This window comes from Gadus morhua, chromosome 5, assembly GCF_902167405.1.
Source record: "Gadus morhua chromosome 5, gadMor3.0, whole genome shotgun sequence".
Classification (NCBI taxonomy): Eukaryota; Metazoa; Chordata; class Actinopteri; order Gadiformes; family Gadidae; genus Gadus; species Gadus morhua.
The window spans coordinates 18,562,233-18,583,636 of NC_044052.1; the positions used below are offsets into that span (position 1 = coordinate 18,562,233).

Genomic DNA, 21,404 nt, shown 5'->3' on the forward strand with positions numbered 1-21,404 from the left:
GGCCACGAGCGCAGAACGCAGCTGGACTCAGGCGCCCCCGAACTCAGTCCACCTCACACTCGTGAATCATTTAATTTATGTTATTTCATTGTATTTCCAGCTCCATAAAGAAAAGCACTCGTGCTGTAAGTATGAGCTCATCTTGTTCGCCCTGCTTCGTTTCACACACAGCTGGCTCCGGGTAATGTCAGCACACACATCGGATTAGAAAACGGAGTGAAGAATAAAAAAAATCACGGTTGCTCATGTTTTATTCTTGCTGTGAAACCGTAACGGCTATACGCTAACGGGAACCAGCCGGGCAACAAAAACAAAAGATGGTCCCTGATGCCTTTAAAGTCCCGGAATCCCTAATCCGTCCGGATCAGGCCAGCTCTGTGTTTGGATGTCTTGATGATTGGAATTGATTACAGCGCCTGATTAAAGCCCTCATACAGAGACGCGCAGGTGTGTGTAAATAGTTTATTTTAAAGAAAAAAAAAAACTATTTACGCACAAGGGTTGTCTTTTCTTGTTTAAAATAAATTAAATATGGAAAGTGCAAGGATATATCTTGATTTGTTTTCTTGTTTTAAATAAATTAAACAAGAAAAGAAGCATGCAAAGCAGAGAGAATCTATCTCTATCCTTTCAATTCGTCTTTTCTTGTTTTAATCTTTTCTTGTAACGGATCTTGTTGAACATGTTCTGTCCCCTGAGGGCCCGTTCTATTCTCACGGCCGCCAAGAGCACAAAGAAGTCCCACATTACCGACGTGTGTGTGTTGGGGGAGAGATGGGGGTGGTGGTGGTGGTGGTGGAGGAGACGGTGGTGGTAGGGCTGGTGGTGTTGGGGTTGGGAGGGCTGATGGAGGCGGTGGTGTTGGTCGTTGATTGTGGAGGAGGGGGTGGTGGGGGTGGTGGTCTGTGTTGGAGGAGGGATGATGGGGGAGGTGGTGGGTGAGGTGGGGTTGGGTGGTGGTGGGTGTGGTGGGGTTGGATGGTGGTGGGTGTGGTGGGGTTGGATGGTGGTGGGTGAGGTGGGGTTGGATGGTGGTGGTGGAGGTGGTGGGTGAGGTGGGGTTGGATGGTGGTGGTGGAGGTGGTGGGTGAGGTGGGGTTGGATGGAGGTGGTGGAGGGTCGTGTTGATGGAAGAGGGATGGGGTGGTGGTAGTGGAGGAGGTGCTGCGGGTGGGGGTGGTGTTGGATGGTGGTGGTGGAGCAGGTGGTGGTGGTGGAGGAGGTGGTGGTGGAGGAGGTGTTGGTGGGGCTGGGTGGTGGTGGAGGTGGTGGTGGTTCTGGTGTTGGAGCCCTGATGGAAGTGGACAGGGGGCAACAGGGTCCTGGAGGGCAAGAGTGAGGGGGGATGGGCACCGCAGGGGGCACTGCTGATGGGAAAGAGTTGGGACACACGCACACACACACACACACACACACGCGCGCATACACACGCACACACCACATACACAGGCATGCACACACATACGCACACTCCTAGCACTCTGTCTCACACACACACACACACACACACACACACACACACACACACACACACACACACACACACACACACACACACACACACACACACACACACACACACACACACACACACACACACAGTCCTAGCATTCTGTCCCAATCACACATGAAAACTGCCTACTCTCACACACAAACACACTCTTTCTCTTGCTCTGTCTCTCTCTTCCACACACACATCCACTCACTGTCCTTCTGTCCTTCACCCCCCCCCCCCCCCCCCCCCCCCCTCTGGGTATTAGGGACCAGATCCGCGGGTCAGGAGAGGAAACCAGTTCTGGAACATCTGGAGACTGGGGACACTCTATTTCCTGGGCCTCAGGCCAGTGTGTGTCTTTGGGGTTCGGCAGGGATTATCTTCTATCTTGTATTTGCAACTTATTTTACTTTTATTGCTTTGGCAACGTAGCTATTATGTTCTTCATGCCAATAAAGCCGTTAGAGAGAGAGCGAGAGCGAGAGATAAATAAAAGCCACTGTTTTTTCTCATGTCAACACAGCTGCTAGAGCTAGCCGTAGATGCTAACCTCTACACTACAGTATTAGCACAGCACAGCTGGACTTACATTCATGTGTTACATTCAGCGCATTATGATCAATATAACCCAGGCTAACCATGTACTGGTCATGTAAGTACCAAAGGATCTACCCCATAAATGTCACTGGATGTGTTTAGAAGTACAGAGAGAATCCGGGGCAATCAATAATAGATCACATTATTCTTGTATTGCAATATGTCCTGTTATTGTGATCCTGTTATATTTTATGGTTTGGTCCAAATGGAAGTCTCTCTCTCATCTCTCTTCCCTGTGTCTCCTCAGACACACAGATGGCTAGACAGCCCACATAGGCCTACTAACACACAATGTTAATTCACACCGCGCCCCTCACAACACACACACACACACACACACACACACACACACTTGAACAATCACACACACACTCCAATGGCACAGGACTGGACTCATATGCCTACTAAGACACACAAATGTAGCTATTACTATCACACGAACACACACACACCAGACATTTCCACACACAAACACACACACAGATGACACAACTGCACTCAGATTCCATTGCACAACATGCAAACACAAACTCCATGGAATTCCACTGTGATGATAAAGGAGGCGTTGACCAATGGGAAGGAAGGGCTGTGTGTGTGTGTGTGTGTGTGTGTGTGTGTGTGCGCACAAGCCAGGGCCTGTGAGTACATAGGAGTGGCGTGAGTTTGTGTGTCCTGCGCAAACACAACACAAACTGTCAGGGACGAGATAGAGGAGGAAGAAAACAATCTCTCAGAGTTCATATCCTAGCTTGAGGGAGGTGGTGTGTGTGTGTTTGTGTTTGTGTTTGTGTGTGTGTGTGTGTGTGTGTGTGTGTGTGTGTGTCCAAATGACCCCGGGTGAACAGGCTTGTATTTTCCAATATTTGTATTCTCTCGTTACACTGCTGCATAAAATGTAGAAAAGCTATTCTTAAAGGGGACTTATTATACCACCAGGTGTGAGTGTGATTAGCCTTACAAGCCGTTTCGAAAATCTGCCTAATATGACATCACTAGTGGGTGTGTCCACCTAGATCTGTGCTGGATAGATCTATCTACCAGCCTACCCAGTGGACTGAAGTAAACATTGCTCATCTATCCAGCACAGACCTAGGTGGACACACCCACTAGTGATGTCATATTAGATAGATTTTCGAAACGGCTTGTAAGGCTAATCACACTCACACCTGGTGGTATAATAAGTCCCCTTTAAGGAATTGATTCCACCACCTTGCCGGGCTGTGATTGGTCGACTCACGTGCTCTCCAAATCACACTTTCCTACTTGGTGACGTCATGTTTTATTATTATTAGTCTGTGAGAAATGACGTTGAACTAAAGTCTGTTTCCCAGCGACCTAAATGAACATCGAAGGAAGAAAATAATAGGGGTTTCTAGTTTCTCATATCCGGATGCTTGGAGGATTACTCTGCGTGATGTACCGACGGGACTCACGAACACGTCGTTATCCTGGGGGTCCGATCAGCGAGCGCCTGGGGCCCAACAACAGCGACTCGAGGGGATGCTACAGACGCTGAAGACCACAGAATTATACACGAGAAAAAATATATACATAGGCTATTAAATAAAAGATACACAGATACATAACAAACCTATATCATATTTAAAAGAAATATATTATATAAATCGATATCTTTAAGTCTGTCTACTTATATCTTTCTCTACAACTTTGAGCATAGGCCTACGTCACGTGCAATTCGCATGTTATTTCACCTTCTTACAGAGGACTTATTCACCAGCTTCTCTGCTGAACAAAGTCAGCTGTGTGTGTGTGTGTGTGTGTGTGTGTGTGTGTGTGTGTGTGTGTGTGTGTGTGTGTGTGTGTGTGTGTGTGTGTGTGTGTGTGTGTGTCCGGCGGTTAACTCCCAACCGTGAACATCTTCGAGCACGGGTTTGGAACCTCCACTGAACGAGAGGCGGTAAAGTAAACGCGGAGGGGGGGGCAATCAAACCAAGCGGACATAAACAGTGACTTGACTTCACCTGCGCCGCCACGCCCCTCTCTCCGTGTCTCTGAAGCTGGCGGCTGTAGAGACGCGAGGAGGGCTCAGACTGACCCAGCATCTTTGGGGCTTCTGGGTTAACTCCTGGTTTCACCGCGTACACATGATCTTTCCATTAGCACACCCCATCCCATTCCAAGGCATGACACCATTTCCCTCTCTCACACACACACACACACACACACACACACACACACACACACACACACACACACACACACACACACACACACACACAGTGAATAATTTAGTGTGCCCATTTGGCTGACACACTGGAACGACCCTTATGGTGGCAAAAACAACCGATTTGTTTTGTTTTTATTTTTAAATAGGGCCTATCCGGAGGGGCCCCTCCGACGGGAGCCGAAATAGGCCGGCGTTTGCGACGAGACTCGTGTAGCCTTTGATGGGTCGCTAGAGCTAGCGGTGATGGCAGCCAAATATGTTTTCCTCACAGCGTGGGCCTCCTGGAACAGTCATCAGCCAAGCGTGCTCTCACGCTGCCCGCTGAGGTAGGCTTCAGGCGGACGCCAGACGGCCGCGGTTCGACAGCGCACCGAGGGTTGAAGCACCGCAGTCCCCTTGGCAACCGCGGACGTTGTGTTTTATTGATAAACACTTAACACACATTAGGCTTGTAACCTAGTGTTTCGTGTTTTATTGATAAAACAGCCACTACAAACCAGGCCCATTACTTATGGTGCAGATGAAGAGAGGGTAAGAGGTTTTTTTTCACGTGTTTTGGTGAGGAATCCATTTCACTATAATAAAAATGTTGCTTTGTAAATGTTTTACGAGTAAGCGGTTTTGGTTTTTCTGAGGGCCCCTCTGAACCCAACCTGCTCTCCTCTACCTCTTCTTCCAGCATCTCCTGCCGTGCCCGTCCGGCAGCTGGTTGAGGTGGAGGAGCCTGCGGCCAGGCTGTGACTCAGGCCAGTGTCATCGCGCTGCGGTTCTGGTTCATCTGAACGTGCGGAGACCATTAGCAACGCAAGTCACCGTGTTGCGTCTGATCTCTCCGATGGCGAACGCGGCTCCGGCGGTCGACTATTGGAGCAGGCTAAACTTAAATAAGTTCTGGACGAAAGATAAAGCAGAAGAACACAACTTTTTACAGAGTCTCTCTTGTTCCGGTTCCGTCGATCCGCCAATTAACCATCATTCATCGGCCGCTATAATAACCATAATTTCTTTCCCTCGTGGATTTTCCTCAAAACGAATGTCAATGATGTTTTCTAAAGCTCAATGCAAATGGCTTTGGACGAAAGCGTTTTGTATTGTATTCAGAGTGTATCTTTGATTTATCGTTATTATTTATTCTTTATAGCATAAACAATTTATAAGATCCCTCAATTCACTTTCCATATATTCAGTCATATATTTTGTATTTCGCATTTTGATCTCTTTATTGTTCATCTGCTTTGGCTATGTGAATGTTGTAAATGTTCTCATTGCCAATAAAGATTTATTTGAATTGAATCGAGTGGACCACCCACTGGTGCTAGGCAGGACAGACAGCCGGTCAGAGGAGCTGCATGTTTATTGGTTGAAGCTGTACACACAGAGCGTCTCACAGGACGCCTGCTGCATTTAATAAGTGCTCGTTGCAAACGTTTTCTTCGTGACCTTTGCCCTCGGGGCGCTCAGCACTTTGTACAGTATACACAGTGGGACTGTACAAAAACAAGGATAACAGTCTCATACAGTGAACGTGTGCAAACCTATTACTCGATTACAGGGGGGCGGTTTAGCTCCACCCCCTCCACAAATGACCTCCGTAGAGTTACAAATCAAGCTAATTCATACAAATCACGGGGAGATAAGGCAGCCTGTCAGATTGCAGTCGGACTCGCACCCCTGCCGATGTGCCCTCTGGCAAGTCAGCAGCCGTCCGTACCGGCTGTTCTCGGAGCGTTCGTTAAATAAAGAACATTAATTAGAATTCCTCAAGTCATTTCCTGTTGCTCTAACTAACTGAAGCCTCCGTCTGGGTCACGCTACGGCTTTGATGTCAATGTCTGCGTAACAACACAATGACCCTCAAAAGTCACTATATTAGATCTTTAGATTGATACACATCATTGTTTTACTGGACAGGCGTGTGATTCAAGCCTTCAGATAACCGGTCTTCCGGGCGTTTAAGTCTTTTAATCTGCGGGGGTGTGAGGGAAGGAGAACCAGCCGCCGAGAGGAAGGTTTAATCTGCCAGCCTGATGAGGACCGACCGTCGTGAAACCAGGATGGAGACTTGGTGGTCTCTCCGGGTCAGGGGGGGCGGACTGCGGTGCATATATCGCGATCGCACAGAGGAACACTGGAGGAAGGCGTGCTGCAGACACACAGCGCTGTCGAGAGCCGCCACCCAAAGCCATGCTGGAGGCATTAGGAGATGCACAGACTGGGGGGAAACACTGACGGGTGGACACACAGACGGACTGGTGGACAGACAGACTGGTTGACGCGCAGAGTAGACGGAGAAACAGTGAGGAGGTGAGACAGACAGACAGACGGATGACTTACGTTTCGGAGTACAGTCTCCCGTCCCACAAGGCATTTCATTGTGTTTTATAATAAGAGTCACGAGCACACATGACATGAAAGGAGCGACCTGGGGGAGGAGAGGGAGAGAATGACGTCATTATGTCCGCAACCCCCCCTCCCCTCAGGGGATTTGGGCCTTCATCACTCAGCTCCTCTACCTCAGAGTCTCATTCTCTCCATCAGGTCGGGGAGTGAAGCCACGGGCCAGCTGGACAATGTCAGATATCAGTCTCTCTCGCCCTCTCCTCGTCTCCCCCTATCTCTCCCCCCCTGTTGGTGGTAGACCGCTCTTGACCACAACCCAAACCGAGAGTCCATTAGTGACCCCCGATGAACCGCGAGCAGGAGGAGAGTGAGGGAGGGGAGGGGAGAGAGAGGGAGAGAGGGGAGAGGGAGGGGAGAGTGTGGGAGGGAGAGGGGAGAGTGAGGGAGAGGGAGGGGAGAGGGAGGGAGGGGAGAGTGAGGGAGGGAGAGTGAGGGGAGAGAGAGGAGAGAGTGAGGGGAAAGTGAGGGAGAGGGAGTGAGGGAAGAGTGCTAGGTGCCTCCAGGAGAAGGTCTGGTGTCGGGGCTCCGGGCAGGGGAGCATGACATCACCATGACCCAGTTCCCCTGGACACCGTGAATAAAACACAACAACACAGGAGGAGAAGAAGCGGGGGCGCCCAGGTGCACTCTGGGTAAAAGCATCCAGTGAGTTTTGGGAGACGGGGCCAGAGTGTCTTCTGTACGGCGAGGCTCCGGTGATGAAGACACGACTCCTCGTCCTCCTCATCCTCCTCCTAAAGGCCGTGGGGTCCGCACGGTGAGAGGGGTCTCCTGCCTTATTCATCAGCCCCCCTGGGTGGGGGTCCCAGGTTGGGGGTCCCGGGGTGGGGGTCCCAGGTTGGGGGTCCCGGGGTGGGGGTCCCAGGGTGGGGGTCCCGGGGTGGGGGTCCCGGGGTGGGGGTTAGTGGTCCGTTGGGCAGGCGGAGCGGTCCTTGCAGCAGAAGTAGTGCACCACGACGCCGTTGGGGTACCTGGCGAACGCACTGCACAGCAAACACACAAAGAACACACACCTTCATATTAACACACACAGATTTAGATTGGCACAGAAATGGACTTAACACACAAAGAGAACACACAGATTTACATTAACACACACAGATGGACAATAACACACAGATAATAATAATAATAATAATAATAATACATTTAATTTAGAGGCGCCTTTCAAGACACCCAAGGTCACCTTACAGAGCATATGGTCATCATAAATCGTTTAAAAAAACAAGAAATTGTGGAAAAAAAAAAAAAAAAAAAAGTTAGACGTTGTGTGCGAGTTAATAGATATACATTACCAAACAGATTTACATAACACACAATTAACAAAGCAATTGGAAAAGGAAGCGGAAGATTTAAATGCAGTAAAAGTGCATTGTGAAAGAAAATTCTGTTCTCATGCATTCAAATTGCCGTCACGATCCGTGAAACACATTTGTCGGATTTCAACCGATCAGAATGTACAAAATGTGCATCAATTATCGAAAATGAATGGGTCTTGTGCGACACAAAATGTGCATAAATTATGGACAATGAATGGTTCTCATTGCGGCCGTTTAATATTCAGCCCCTGATCTACTCTGTATGGTAATGAGAGGGGTAATGAGGAGTGGAGGAACCCGGCGCTCCTTACCTGTTCCCGATCTTCTTCTTGCACACGCGACAGGTCTTCTCCTCCGTGATGACACACTTCACCTGCTGGTGGAAGATACGCTCCTCCTGGACCTGGAGGAGGAGGAGGAGGATGACAGAGGAGGAGGAAGATGACATAGGAGGAGGATGACAGAGGAGGAGGAGGAGGAGGATGACAGAGGAGGAAGATGACAGAGGAGGAGGAGGAGGAGGATGACAGAGGAGGAAGATGACAGAGGAGGAGGAGGAGGAGGAGGAGGAAGATGACATAGGAGGAGGATGACAGAGGAGGAGGAGGAGGAGGAAGATGACAGAGGAGGAGGAGGAGGAGGAGGAGGAGGAGATTTTGTTGAGACCAGGGTAAGATTCAGACACAACAACAACAACAGCCTCAAGTAGTACTCTCAGAGTTGGTTTAAGTGCATGAAACCCTTTAAAAGAATTGGGGGGGGGGGGTTTGTCCCGTTTTCAGAGTATACAAAAGGATACCATGACAACTGTTGTCAGAGCAACTGGAGCAGAATGCTTCCTTTCACTTCGCCTTTCCCTCATGACTGATATGACTATCATTAAGGACATTATCATGGTCAATAGATTACTTTTACTGGACGTTTCCCTGCCTTGATGTCTGACCACCCGGAACCGACCGACCCTCCTCGGACCGTGCTATTGGCTGATTGAGTTCCCTGCCATGGGCAGAAGAAGCACTGTGATTGTCACACAACCAATTAGGTACAATTTTCTTTGTTTTAGGGCTACTCTGGATTCACATTAGGCTGCCAAGAAGAGGATATACAGGCTTCCATTCAGCCACCAGGAACAGAGGAAAGTCCCAGCAACAGAAGACCCCAAGATTCAAATTGATCCACAAATCACCTCTTCCAAGGAGTATTGGAAGTTACTTCTTTCAAATAGTTTGGGACTGCTTCCTATTGCAGACTTTCTTAGCAGTAGTTCTGAATCCACAGGGCTCCCAAACTTTCAGATCCTTCCAGGGAGGAGATAATCAATGTCCGTACAAACAGAGAAGGCCTTAAAGTATCAGGGCTGCGTGTCCGTTGGAATAGTCAGGATTAAGGCTTTTGTTCACGAAGACCATGAGCCCTTCAAAGTACGGTTCAGCAAAATGCCTGGCAGCTGCATCAGCATTGAGAGGCAGCGTTGCACTGACAACTTCGGTGGTCCTTCTCAAGGTTCCTCCCCTCTGGGCAGAGGGAGCTTTTGTTTGGCCTTTAGAGGAATGGGGGGTTAGGGGTGTTGTGTTGTACATCCTGGGGCCTGTGAGACTCCAAACGTGATTAAGGGATACACAAACAGAACTGACTTAATGGGGCCCACACCCTGTTCTGCCTGAGAGGAGAAGGGAATCCGCTAAAGGGATCAATATAATTACGTCATCTCTTCAGAGGGAAACAAGGAAGGGAGTCTGGTGGAAACCTCCACACAGGCACAACGGTGAGAACCTCAGTCGACCAATGACAGGATCTTCATTGTCGTGTGATGAAGTAAACCAATGATGAAAACATGATTGGTTAAATGGTGGATGATGTGATGCATTCAACCAATTCGGGTTTCACCATTGTTTTGGTCCAATGTTTTAAACCGATGATGCAAAATTGGTTGAATTCGTCCCACAGAATCCCCAGCGTACACCTGGCTCCAACCCTGGAGTGGTGGACCCCAACCGACGACCACTAATGAGAAATTATGATAATTAATTGTAAATATTATTTTTATATATATATATATATATATATATATATATATATATATATATATATATATATATATATATATATATATATATATATATATAATCATGCGTCATTTTACCAAATTGTATCCCCTTCTACTTATTGCACCGTGAGGCCGAGACAAACGCAATTTCGATTCCTCTATTTGTCTTGTACCGGTTTTGGAATCGATAAGAAAGCTGACTTTGACTAACTGGAGCTCCGATGGACCGCTGCCTTCCCAGGCCTCCGCCTCCCCTCCCGGACCAGTGTTTGTAATAACGCCCTTTAAAGAGCGGCGTTAGGTAACGCCGTTATTTTTTCAGTAACGGGGTAATCTTACTAATTACTGTTTCCGTCGTTACATCGCCATTACCGTTATTGTACGTTGAATGCGGTGCGTTACTATGAATTGATTGAATAAACTGCGTAATCTGAACGCACCCCTGGCTCCGAACACAAACTGCTAGTGAGCAGACCGGGTGGGTTAACAATGAGATAAGCGATTATGATTGGCTAAGGCAGAGTCATGTTTCATGGTAGCCAATCGGAGCCAGGACACGCGCCACACACACGCGCCACACACACACACACACACGCGCCACACACACACACACGCGCCACACAAACACACACACACACACACACGCGCCACACACACACACACACACACACACACACACACACACACACACACACACACACACACACACACACACACACACACACACACACACACACACACACACACACACACACACACGATGAAGCAGCAGAAATGGTGAGTCGGGAGCAATCCGATGAAACGTTGGCATTCTCTGCAGTATTCGGCAGATGTTCCACAGCCTTTGCAACCAAGCAAATTAAAGTTCAGTTGGAAGTATATCAGGGCCTTGGATGGGCAGTTCAACCATTTAACACATTAAGGCGTAGTGAAAACTGCTCAGAAAAATCCAAATTCTTTGACCTATAGCAACTTTATCTTTTTACTGTAACGCAAATAGTTACTTTCCCTGGTAACTAGTTACTTTTATTATAGAGTAATTCAGTTACTTTTTGGAACAAGTAGTGAGTAACTATAACCAATTACTTTTTTAAAGTAACGTTCCCAACACTGCCCAGGACTCACCCGGAGGAACTCGGCCTGCAGCAGGCTCTTCAGCACCTGGTCGAAGCGCTTCCTCTGGGCCCTCTCCTCCAGGACACTCTCCAGGAACACCCGGATCTCCCGGATCTGAGTGTTGGCCGGCAGCAGGTGGATGGCCTGGAAACAATACAATTCTATAATCTATAATATTCTTAATTTCTGTTAAAACTTATATTGTAATTTGTTTTATTTTATTCTATTGTATTTTATTTTATGTCACACAAACATTTCACTGCACATCCCATATGAGTAAGTGACAAATAAAAACCTACATTTTTGAAACAGAACAATAAGCCACCAGGTTATTCACGCCAGTGGTCGAGTGGATCAGAGTTGACCTAGACTCTATATCCTAGGGCTGCTCCATTATGGAAAATCATAATCACGATTATTTGTCAATATTGAAATCACGACTATTTTTGAGTTTGAAAACATGAAATAGTTACTAGTATGTCTCTCCCAAAAACACTTAGTAACTGAGAACTTTGAATTTGCGCCTGAATGGTCAAAAAGAAAATGTCCAAATCTAAAATAATGTATAGATTTGTATAAAGCTGTTCTGCACTTTCTATGAAACGTTTAAAAAGAAAGATTGTTGTGTACGGGACTCTTTGTTGTGTACGGGGAATGGGTTAACCTAACGATTGTTGGTGCTTGGCACTTGGTTCTATGAACATTCTTACTGTACCGACAGCGATATATCATTGTTTCTCTTTCTTCTGACAAATTTACTTTTTGTATGTCGCTTTGGATAAAAGCGTCTGCTAAAGGCCCTAGATGTAGTGCTGAGTGTGTTTGACTCCCCGATGTCCGCAGTCCACCTTCATGGATGAAGATGTCATATTGAGGGCCAATACCGGCTCTTTAATGACATGCATCTAAAATAAAATTCACGAGACTCTTTGGCTAAAAGCATCTGCTGGATAGTAAACGGTGGGCTCGGTTTCATGAGGGAAACGGGGAGACATTGTTTTCTTTAGCAAGTGTCACCGCCCTGCGGTCAGTCTTCGGTCTATGTCGGGATGTTGCCTCCCTTTCTGAACCCTGTCGACCAGCTCTGTACCCTGGCTCCTCCTCAGTCTCTCCAGCTCATGTCCTTGGCCGTTTGGGCCCAGCCACTTCCTGATGGTGCTGGAGGTGGGATAAGGACCGTCCGATGGGGATTTGAGAACACTTTACACAAGATTAGGAAGATTCGGCTTAAATGGGGCGGAAGGGTTCAGGCCGTATGCGACTACAGTACGAGAAAACCAGAAAATGATGCCTGAACACGCCCGAATCCAGCCATAGAGAGTAAAGTAGTTCTAAAATGGGTTGTGGTAAAATCGAAAAGGTGACATTTCTAGTTTCTTCAAGCTAACTAGCTAAACCCTGATGGCATTTAAGTCTAAAAGGCTGATATAGTCCCACGATAACAAACTAGCTCGACAATCGCTAATGAACCAACTAGGTAGCTTAACCCATTTAGCGTTCATTTCGGCGCAACTAGCTAGCTTGACGCTGCCTAACGAAGGCTAATCCACCACATATATGTGGTGTATTATATGGCGGGCGTGCGACTGGCACACACACACCGAGCAGTCTCCGGGCCCTCACAGACAGTCTTCCACACGCTCCTCTGGGAGCGTTCGGTCGGCCCGGCCGGCACTGGGAGCGCAGCCAGGGAAAACCAAAGCACAGGGACGCTAAAACTCAACGAGGTGCTGTTGGGAGGAGAGGGGAGGAGAGCCGGAGAGCTATCCAAGCAAAGCCACAGCAATAAACCTCCACTCTCCTACAGAGGGAGGGAGAGAGAGAGAGGGGGTTGGGGGGGGGGCTTTTAATTTGAAACGTCTGTGCTCTCTGACACAGATCATTGACACCTTCCACACTAGATCCTGCTCCGCTGGAAACACACAGAGACAGACCAACGGCCAGACAGACAGAGAGAGGGGAGGGCGTGTCTGGTGCAGGTAAGCACAGCTGTCTTCAGGGGGAAGGTGCTTCAAAGCCAAACAGGAAGCCAGGCAGGTAAGCCCACTTTGGGTGGACCGGTGTTTACCGTGATCCAGTGGGGTGGGTCCATCTCTGTGTGGGAGCTTCTGTTGTCCTAGCGATTAACGAGTACGTTCAGTTCTTCCGTTCTCCACGCTAGTCCAACCCGCCCGTTGGGATTGAGTCTGTATCCCGGGCGACGGTGTGTGTGTGTGTGTGTGTGTGTGTGTGTGTGTGTGTGTGTGTGTGTGTGTGTGTGTGTGTGTGTGTGTGTGTGTGTGTGTGTGTGTGTGTGTGTGTGTGTGTTGGGATGTTCCACAGCTGACCGTAGGATGAGGTGGTAACCATGGGAACGCAGACAGAACCTCACACACAGGTCTGACCGCCCTGGGTCTGTCTGCTTGGAGAACCAGCAGGAAGTTGTGTGTGGTGTGTGTGCGGTTGAGTCTCGTGGCCGGAGGAGGACGCTCTAATCTTAGACCGGGCGTGGCCGGAGTCCAGACCCCCTGATGTTTCCACTGAGGTCCTCCCGCCAGGTCTGTAGCCCAAAACCCGGCGGGCTTCAGAGCCAAGCCCGTTTTTATACATCTGAGTCATCGTTTCATGGCTGCCTCGCCCCAACACAACCACAAACAGAAACCGGCATGATTCAATTGAATCTGCCAGTTAAACACATTCTCATCAACCAAAACGTCGAACGAGAGATAAATAATCACCAACGGCGGTATTATAATACAAATATTTGAGTTGTCACCCATTATTTTTTTCCAAACAAGAATAATTACTCCATTTGCCGGGAAGGTCTTTCTCATCACGCTGGAAAGTCCTCGCAAAGAAAATATTCCCACCCAATCATTTAAATATATGCAAATATAATGCAAATTAGGCTACAGGCACAGTCGAGACCTGGAGGTTGGTGGCGGCAGCTGTGTTGAGCATGAGCGACTTTAGCTTTAGAATTAGGAATAGTGCACATTGCTGGTAGCGGTCGGGGATACAAGTAAGGCATTATCTTTAGCAATACTTTGCTTAAGCTGTAGCCTACCTGGGTTTTGAATTTGCAATGGAAGAACCGTGTTTAGCATTAGCATTAGCAATAGCATTGGCGCTGTGATGAGCTTGCTGTGGTTGACCCGTGTTTATCCATAGCTTTAGGGTCAGCACTAGCAGTAATGTACTTTGATGGTGCTGAGCTTGCTATGGTGGATTTGTGTTTAGCATTAGCTTTAGGATTAGCACTAGCGTTAGCGTACCTCTGTGGTGTTCGGCTTGCTGTGGTGGAGCCGTGTTATGCATTAGCTTTAGGGTTAGCACTAGCCGTAGCGTACCTTAGTGGTGTTGAGCTTGCTGTGGTGCAGCCGTGTTGAGCATTAGCTATAAGGTTAGCATTAGCTTTAGGGTTAGCATTAACCGTAGCGTACCTTGGTGGTGTTGAGCTGGCTGTGGTGGAGCCGTGTTGAGCATTAGCCATAAGGTTAGCATTAGCTTTAGGGTTAGCATTAACCGTAGCGTACCTTGGTGGTGTTGAGCTTGCTGTGGTGCAGCCGTGTTGAGCATTAGCTATAAGGTTAGCATTAGCTTTAGGGTTAGCATTAACCGTAGCGTACCTTGGTGGTGTTCAGCTGGCTGTGGTGGAGCCGTGTGTAGCATCAGCTTTAGGGTTAGCACTAGCATTAGCTTACCTTGGTGGTGTTGAGCTTGCTGTGGTGGAGCTCCAGGACCTGCAGGGCCGCCTGGAGGTTGGCCTGCGGCTCCGCCAGCTCCATCTTGATGGGCCCCAGGCAGTGGACGTCCGGGGGGGAGAGGTACATCCTCAGCAGGGATAGGTACACCTGCAGATGGAGGGGGTCACGTCGCACGCTTAACTCTTCGCTTAAAGAGCACCTATTATGCTTTTTCAAATTTTATGACCAATAAATGTTGTTATATTGATTTATAGTCATGTTTAACCATACTAAATTGTCAAATAATGTCGTACATGCAATTAGACGTATTCCCTGCTGACCGTCAGAGCGCTAAACACAGGGACGCCGGTCACCATTCACTTGTTCAAATTTCCGGGATTTATCTACGTAGAACAATCCGGATTTTCCATGTATGGTAATGCTGCGACATGCTCTTCCGGAAGGTAACCAATCACAACGGAGTGGGTTTGGCAGGAGGGGGGGCGGAGAAGGACGAAGCCGAGTGTGGACAGAGAATGCTGAAAGCACCCAGATGAGAGGAAGAGTTTCCCGAAGATCGACATAGTTTTTTGTGCTGTGATTCGTGTCAGGTTGCTCTCTAGGAGTCATTAATAAGAAATTAAGAACAGAAAAGTAGTATAATAGGAGATCTTTAAGTGTGGTCTGCGTCAAGCGTTTCATACGGTCTACGATTCCATCATGTTAAAGGGTTGATAATGGTACCACGTCGACGCAACGCAAGGGAGTTCACGGACCCTTTACGTCCTTTCAGACGGCCACAGTGCTTTCGCTGTTGCTTTCGCTCGCTAAAACCCGACGCAGAACCAAAACGGGTCAACGACTGCGTCAAAGCGTCTGCGTGGTCCTTGCGTTGCGGTTCGACGTGGAGCCGTAATCCGCCCTCAAGAGTGGGGTTGCCTTGGTGACAATGAGCCGTGTTTTGAACAAGCCATTCCTGAGCTTCCCCTCGGGGATCAATACATTATACTTGTCTTAATGACGGCTGGCAAGTGTAAATCCAAAAAGGTTTCGGAACAAGAATGAGGTCATTTGATTGAGTAATTCCCCCGCAAGAATTCTGCAAGAGATGTTTTATGTATGCAGCGACCACAGCTGGTAACGGGCCCTTTATTGCCGACACACTGAGTTTGCAGTTAGTTATTGCAGTTGTTATAGTTATCCAAAGTACTTACATCTTTGTTTCCTTCTGTTAGGTCGTCGTAATGCCCGTGGCAGTATCTAAAGAGAGCAGAGAGAGACTTTAAGTCAAGCAAATACAAACAAATTACAACTGAAATTAACTTCAATTATGGTTCAGCCACTAAAACAATATTTTTCAGTATAAATAATAATTGTAAAGATGTAAAATCAATACTGTCATTTCATATTCTGTACTCCATTTTGTCACATTTCTCGTACCAATGCCACTATATGAACCAAGGCCCCAACTCCTAAAATGTAGGCCGTCTGCCATAATAAATCATCTGTAAATCGACATATGAGGCATAGCTGGTGGTTTCAGTTAGAACCCCAGTATGAAACACGGTGGTTTGAGTTGGAATCCCAGTATGAACCGTGGTGGTTTGAGTTGGAATCCCAGTATGAACCGTGGTGGTTTGAGTTGGAATCCCAGTATGAACCGTGGTGGTTTGAGTTGGAATCCCAGTATGAACCGTGGTGGTTTGAGTTGGAATCCCAGTATGAACCGTGGTGGTGAGCTCTCCTTACTCCTCTGCCATGCGCGTGTCCTTCAGCACGTGAACGTAGATGAAGAGCGCCTGCTCGTGTTTCCCCATGCGGCCCAGCAGCAGAGCTCGCTCCTCCAACAGGCCTGAGAGACAGAGACAGAGACAGTGAGAGTGAGAGTGAGAGTGAGAGTGAGAGTGAGAGTGAGAGTGTGAGAGTGACAGAGAGAGAGATTCAAAACAGATAGCAAGCCAAGTCTTCTATTATAACTCAGAGTTCACTTCGTAGACATCAGGCAGTCACTACTATCCAGAGCGAACATAATAGACTGGACCCGGACTCTCTCCCCTCCTCCCCCCCCCCCCCCCCCCCCCCCCCCGCCCCCCAGGTGTAGTAGCTTGATGACGAGGAGGAGGAGAGAGGCTCCTTACCGTCGAAGGGGAAGTCACTGATGAGTCTGGCGGGTTCGTAGCTGGAGGACATGTCCAGGAAGTCCAGCAGCTTGGACCGGAACTCTCCCAGGTCCCCCTCCTCCTTACCTGCAGCCACGGCGCTCACACCTGCACACACACACACACACACACACACACACACACACACACACACACACACACACTAAATAAACTTGAACAGACAATTGCCAGGGAGTGGCTTCTTTTTAAACTTAAATGCACTAAAGGAAACTAAATTAAATGGAGCCGGCGGAGCTGGTGGATTTATGTCACGGCAGGAACAATATAAAACCCACAAGCCACTAAATAACCAAAGAGCCGTGTGTTTTACCCTGGCAGGGCTCAACGGTCGCCGTGTGATCGATGCTGATGCACCTACGAGGTCCAATTCACATGATCCCGCCCACACCATGGAAGCAGGTCACTGACCCCGCCCACACCATGGGACCAGGTCAGAGACCCCGCCCACACCATGGGACCAGGTCAGAGACCCCGCCCACACCATGGGACCAGGTCACTGACCCCGCCCACTCCCAAGTCATTGGCCCCGCCCACTCCCAGGTCATTGGCCCCGCCCACACCATGGGACCAGGTCACTGACCCCGCCCACTCCCAAGTCATTGGCCCCGCCCACTCCCAGGTCATTGGCCCCGCCCACGCCAAGGTCACTGACCACGCCCAGGAACCAGGTTACTGACCACGCCCAGGTCACTGGCCCCGCCCACGCCCAGGTCACTGGCCCCGCCCATGCCCAGGTCCCTGGCCCCGCCCACACCCATGTCACTGACCCCAGCCCCCGCCCACGCACAGATCATTGGCCCCGCCCACGTCCTGGGCCTAGGTCACTGACCCCCCTGACGGAGAGACAGCCAGACCATGTGACTCCCGGCCAGGACAGACTGTACTAGCCGAGCTCAAAGAGAGAGGCAGGGAGAGAGACAACTCTGGGATGACGACGTCAGAGAAAAGCCGCTCCATATGTGGCGACGTAATCACTAAATCTCCACGAAAACAGGGAGTATAAATAATGCCGCCGGGATCAGGCCCAATCATTCGGGGGAGTCAGCGGGTTTGTCGGGCTGCTCTGGGGGAGATCCATGCGTCGGGAGGTAATGAATATGCTCCAGGGCTCAGATGACCTCAGCCGTCGCTGATGAATTTGGCTTCTCCCGCTCCCAGGGAGGAAGACGAGGGCGGGGAGGAAACCATGGGAACCGACAGCCTCTAGGAGAATGGCCTGGGATGATTCGATCCGGAGATGAGGGTTACTGACCCAATTATAGCTTCTAGAAACATCTCTTTATGCCAATTGTATGGGTTGTGGGGGGAATTATCATAGTAATTATCATAGTAGTGGTAAATTAAATATGAACTGCTGGCTGAATTAACGGATTGCTGAATGATTTAACGAATGAATGTACTCATGATCGTCGGTCTTTAACTCTCTTACCCTATGGCAGGGAGCTGAGGCACTGCTTCATGAATGGGTGTAATGCTGAATGAATGAATGATAAACGAATGAATGAAAGCATGATCTTGGGTCTTTAACTAGGCCACAGCAGGGTCTCGCACTTTCTGGCAGGCAGTGGAGGTTCTGCTTCATGAAGGGTGCACTGAAAGAATGAACGAATGATTGAACGTATGAATGAATGTAAGCCTGACCGCTGTGTCGTTAACTCTCACCCTCTGGCAGGGATTTGAGGTAGGGAATCATGAATGGATGGTTGGATAGATGAATGAATGAATTAATGTAAGCATGATCGTGGGTCTTTAACTCTCATCCTCTGGCAGGGAGTTGATGTACTGCTACGAACGAAAGAACGAACAAATGAGTGAATGAATGAACGGATGAATGACTGGTGGTTGGTTGAGGCTCACCCTCGGGCAGGGAGTTGAGGTACTGCTTCATGAGGCCCTGCACGCGCTCCAGGTAGAGCTGGACGAGCACGTTGTGGAAGTCGGGCCGCGGGTCTTCCCACACGTGGATGATGTGCTCCAGGTAGGGGGCGGCCAGCTCCCTGAAGCCCTCCCGCAGGAAGCTCAGCACACGGTCCCGGGGGAGCGACTCCACCTCCGTCAGGTCCTCCGTGAAGATCTGAGGGGGGGAGGGTGAGGGGGAAAAGAGGGAGGGAAGGAGGAGAAAAGAGAGAGAGAGAGAGAGAGAGAGAGAGAGAGAGAGAGAGAGAGAGAGAGAGAGAGAGAGAGAGAGAGAGAGAGAGAGAGAGAGAGAGAGAGAGAGAGAGAGAGAGAGAGAGAGAGAGAGAGAGAGAGAGAGAGAGAGAGAGAGAGAGAGAGAGAGAGAGAGAAGATTAGGAGAGAGGTAGAGGAGAAGAGGAGGAGAAAAGGAAAGGAGGAGGAAGAAGACAGGGGGGGAAGGAGAGGAGGAGAGAGAGAAGGAAAAGAGGGAGGGAAGGAGAAGGAGGAGAGAGAGTGGAGGAGAAGAGCGGGGTAAGGACGAGGAGGGGAGAGAGCGAGGGGGGAGAAGAAGGGAGGGCGGGAAGGAGGGAGGAGAAAAGAGAAGGAGGAGAAGAGAAAAGGAGGAGGAGGAGAGGGAGGGAGGGAGGGCAGGAGAGGAGGAGGGAAGAGGGAAAAAGGGTTTTTGAGTTTGTGCAATCGTCGTCTGTTCAGATTCAGATTTCTTAAATGATCCCTGGGGAAATTGCCGGAACAATTGCTGAGCTCAGCGTAATGGAAAAACGCAAATAACTAAATGCAAGTAAAAAAAAACTATCAAACAGCCAGCCATCAAAATGTAGTGAAAACGGCAACGCTGGAACGAACAGGGAAGGTCAGGATTTTAACATGCAAAGTTGACTTTTGTGACCTTGTACAAACCCTGTGGGTTAAAGGTCATGTCAGGTACCAATCTTAAAATTAATAAGAGTTACTAAAGATCTGTCAAGGCTCATTTAGAAAGTACTCAAGCCTCTTTGGAGATGAGTGGCGCATTAGGATCTAATCAAGAAAATTACATTCAGCTGTGGTCAGAGATGCCAACAACTACATTGTCCGTACAGCTTCCATTCCAAACCTGGCGCCTCATCAATCTATGTCAAATGTAACGTTTAGGAAAACAGAAAAGGCATCAATGACAGGGCTGAAAAATATGTGGCGACATTACTTATATATTACTTAATAATATATATAATATATTTCTGCAAGATGCGAGCTGGGTGCTGAGAGTGTAAAACTGTAAATTTGAACCACGCAGTTTTTTGTATTTTTTGCAAATCTTTATATTATTTATTTTCCGATTTTATTACTTATTTTGGCCTAATCGTTTTTATTTAATAAAAACAGCCTAGCCCCCCCCTACCTTGCCGACCTCCTCCATCACTACGCCCCCTCCCGATTCCTCAGGTCCAATTCTGCCAACCTGCTACAAGTTCCATGGACTGAGCGACGGACTTGGGGTGATCGGGCCTTCTCAGTTGCTGCCCCCACCCTTTGGAATTCACTCCCCTCCCACATCAAAGTCTCTCCAACCCTCTCTTCTTTCAAATCTGCCCTCAAAACATACCTTTTCAAACTAGCCTTCCCCACCTAACTCCCACCTTATTCTTCATGTTTAACGTCTGTTTTTCTTTTATTCCTAGTCTGTCTTACATAGTTTTGATAGGCCAATATGTAAAGCGTCTTAGAGTACCATATTAAGCGCTATATAAATTTAATTTATTATTATTATTATTAATGTACAATGTACGAAAACTCAATAAAAAACGAATTTAAAAAATGAAAACAGAAAATGCTTTCTACAATGAGGCTGTGCATCAGGTTCGTGTCCCCCATCGTCGGGACCTCAACGTACACCGGTTTCTGTTGTGCACCTTAATCACAGCGAACCTGAGCCGGCCTCATCGAGTGTGAAGCGCTCTTTGTTGTTATGACAAGGCGGCTTCATGTTACACAGGGCGGGGGGGTGTGGGGGGGTCTGGTCGTCACGGTGACAGGCTGTCAGCGCCTAGCACGTCCACGCATGAATCATTTAAAGCACAAGGAGGGCTTCTAATAGCGAAGAGATAGGACGCGTGGCGACAAGGAGTTCAACAGGCTCCGCTCGAGGAGGCGGTTGCCGTGGTAACCGTCGCCATCCCCTCACCTTCAGCCCGTCCTCGGGACAAATCTTCAGCACCCACGGGGCGAACTCGAAGATCATGCCCAAGTTCTCCACTCCTGCGGGAAGAAGTAAGGAACAGAAACACACATCTTTTACAGCAGAGAACCTGGTGGTATGGTATTTGAATGTGTTATAGTACACTTAATATACACATGTATACACTACATTCATACGTAAATGGTTTACATATGTATACTGTATAGCAAACGCATCCTCAGAGGGCTAGCCTATAATGATGCATTTCTCCTATTCTGCCTAGTCTATTCTATTTCACTTTATTTCAGATTTAGCGATTTAGCCT

The 21,404-nt window shown here is 48.5% G+C and overlaps 1 protein-coding gene and 1 long non-coding RNA gene across 3 annotated transcripts in view; one reads left to right on the forward strand and one right to left on the reverse strand.

Moving 5' to 3' along the window:
• The first annotated feature begins 4,298 nt into the window (after positions 1–4,298).
• On the forward strand, positions 4,299–5,198 carry LOC115544104 (uncharacterized). Its single transcript, XR_003976806.1, has 2 exons — positions 4,299–4,811; positions 4,960–5,198. It is a non-coding gene; the product is annotated as an uncharacterized LOC115544104 (long non-coding RNA).
• Positions 5,199–5,616: 418 nt separating this feature from the next.
• vps39 (VPS39 subunit of HOPS complex) overlaps positions 5,617–21,404 on the reverse strand; it is a 30,011-nt gene continuing 14,223 nt past the window's right edge. For both annotated transcript variants that reach the window (XM_030356846.1, XM_030356845.1), the window contains exons 16-24: positions 21,086–21,159; positions 18,865–19,081; positions 16,966–17,094; positions 16,577–16,679; positions 16,042–16,087; positions 14,846–14,995; positions 11,172–11,306; positions 8,311–8,402; positions 5,617–7,663 (exon numbers count right to left, since the gene is read on the reverse strand). In XM_030356846.1, coding sequence (XP_030212706.1) covers positions 7,582–7,663; positions 8,311–8,402; positions 11,172–11,306; positions 14,846–14,995; positions 16,042–16,087; positions 16,577–16,679; positions 16,966–17,094; positions 18,865–19,081; positions 21,086–21,159 — 1,028 coding nt within the window. In that variant the 3' untranslated portion in view covers positions 5,617–7,581. The remainder of the gene's footprint in view (positions 7,664–8,310; positions 8,403–11,171; positions 11,307–14,845; positions 14,996–16,041; positions 16,088–16,576; positions 16,680–16,965; positions 17,095–18,864; positions 19,082–21,085; positions 21,160–21,404) is intronic.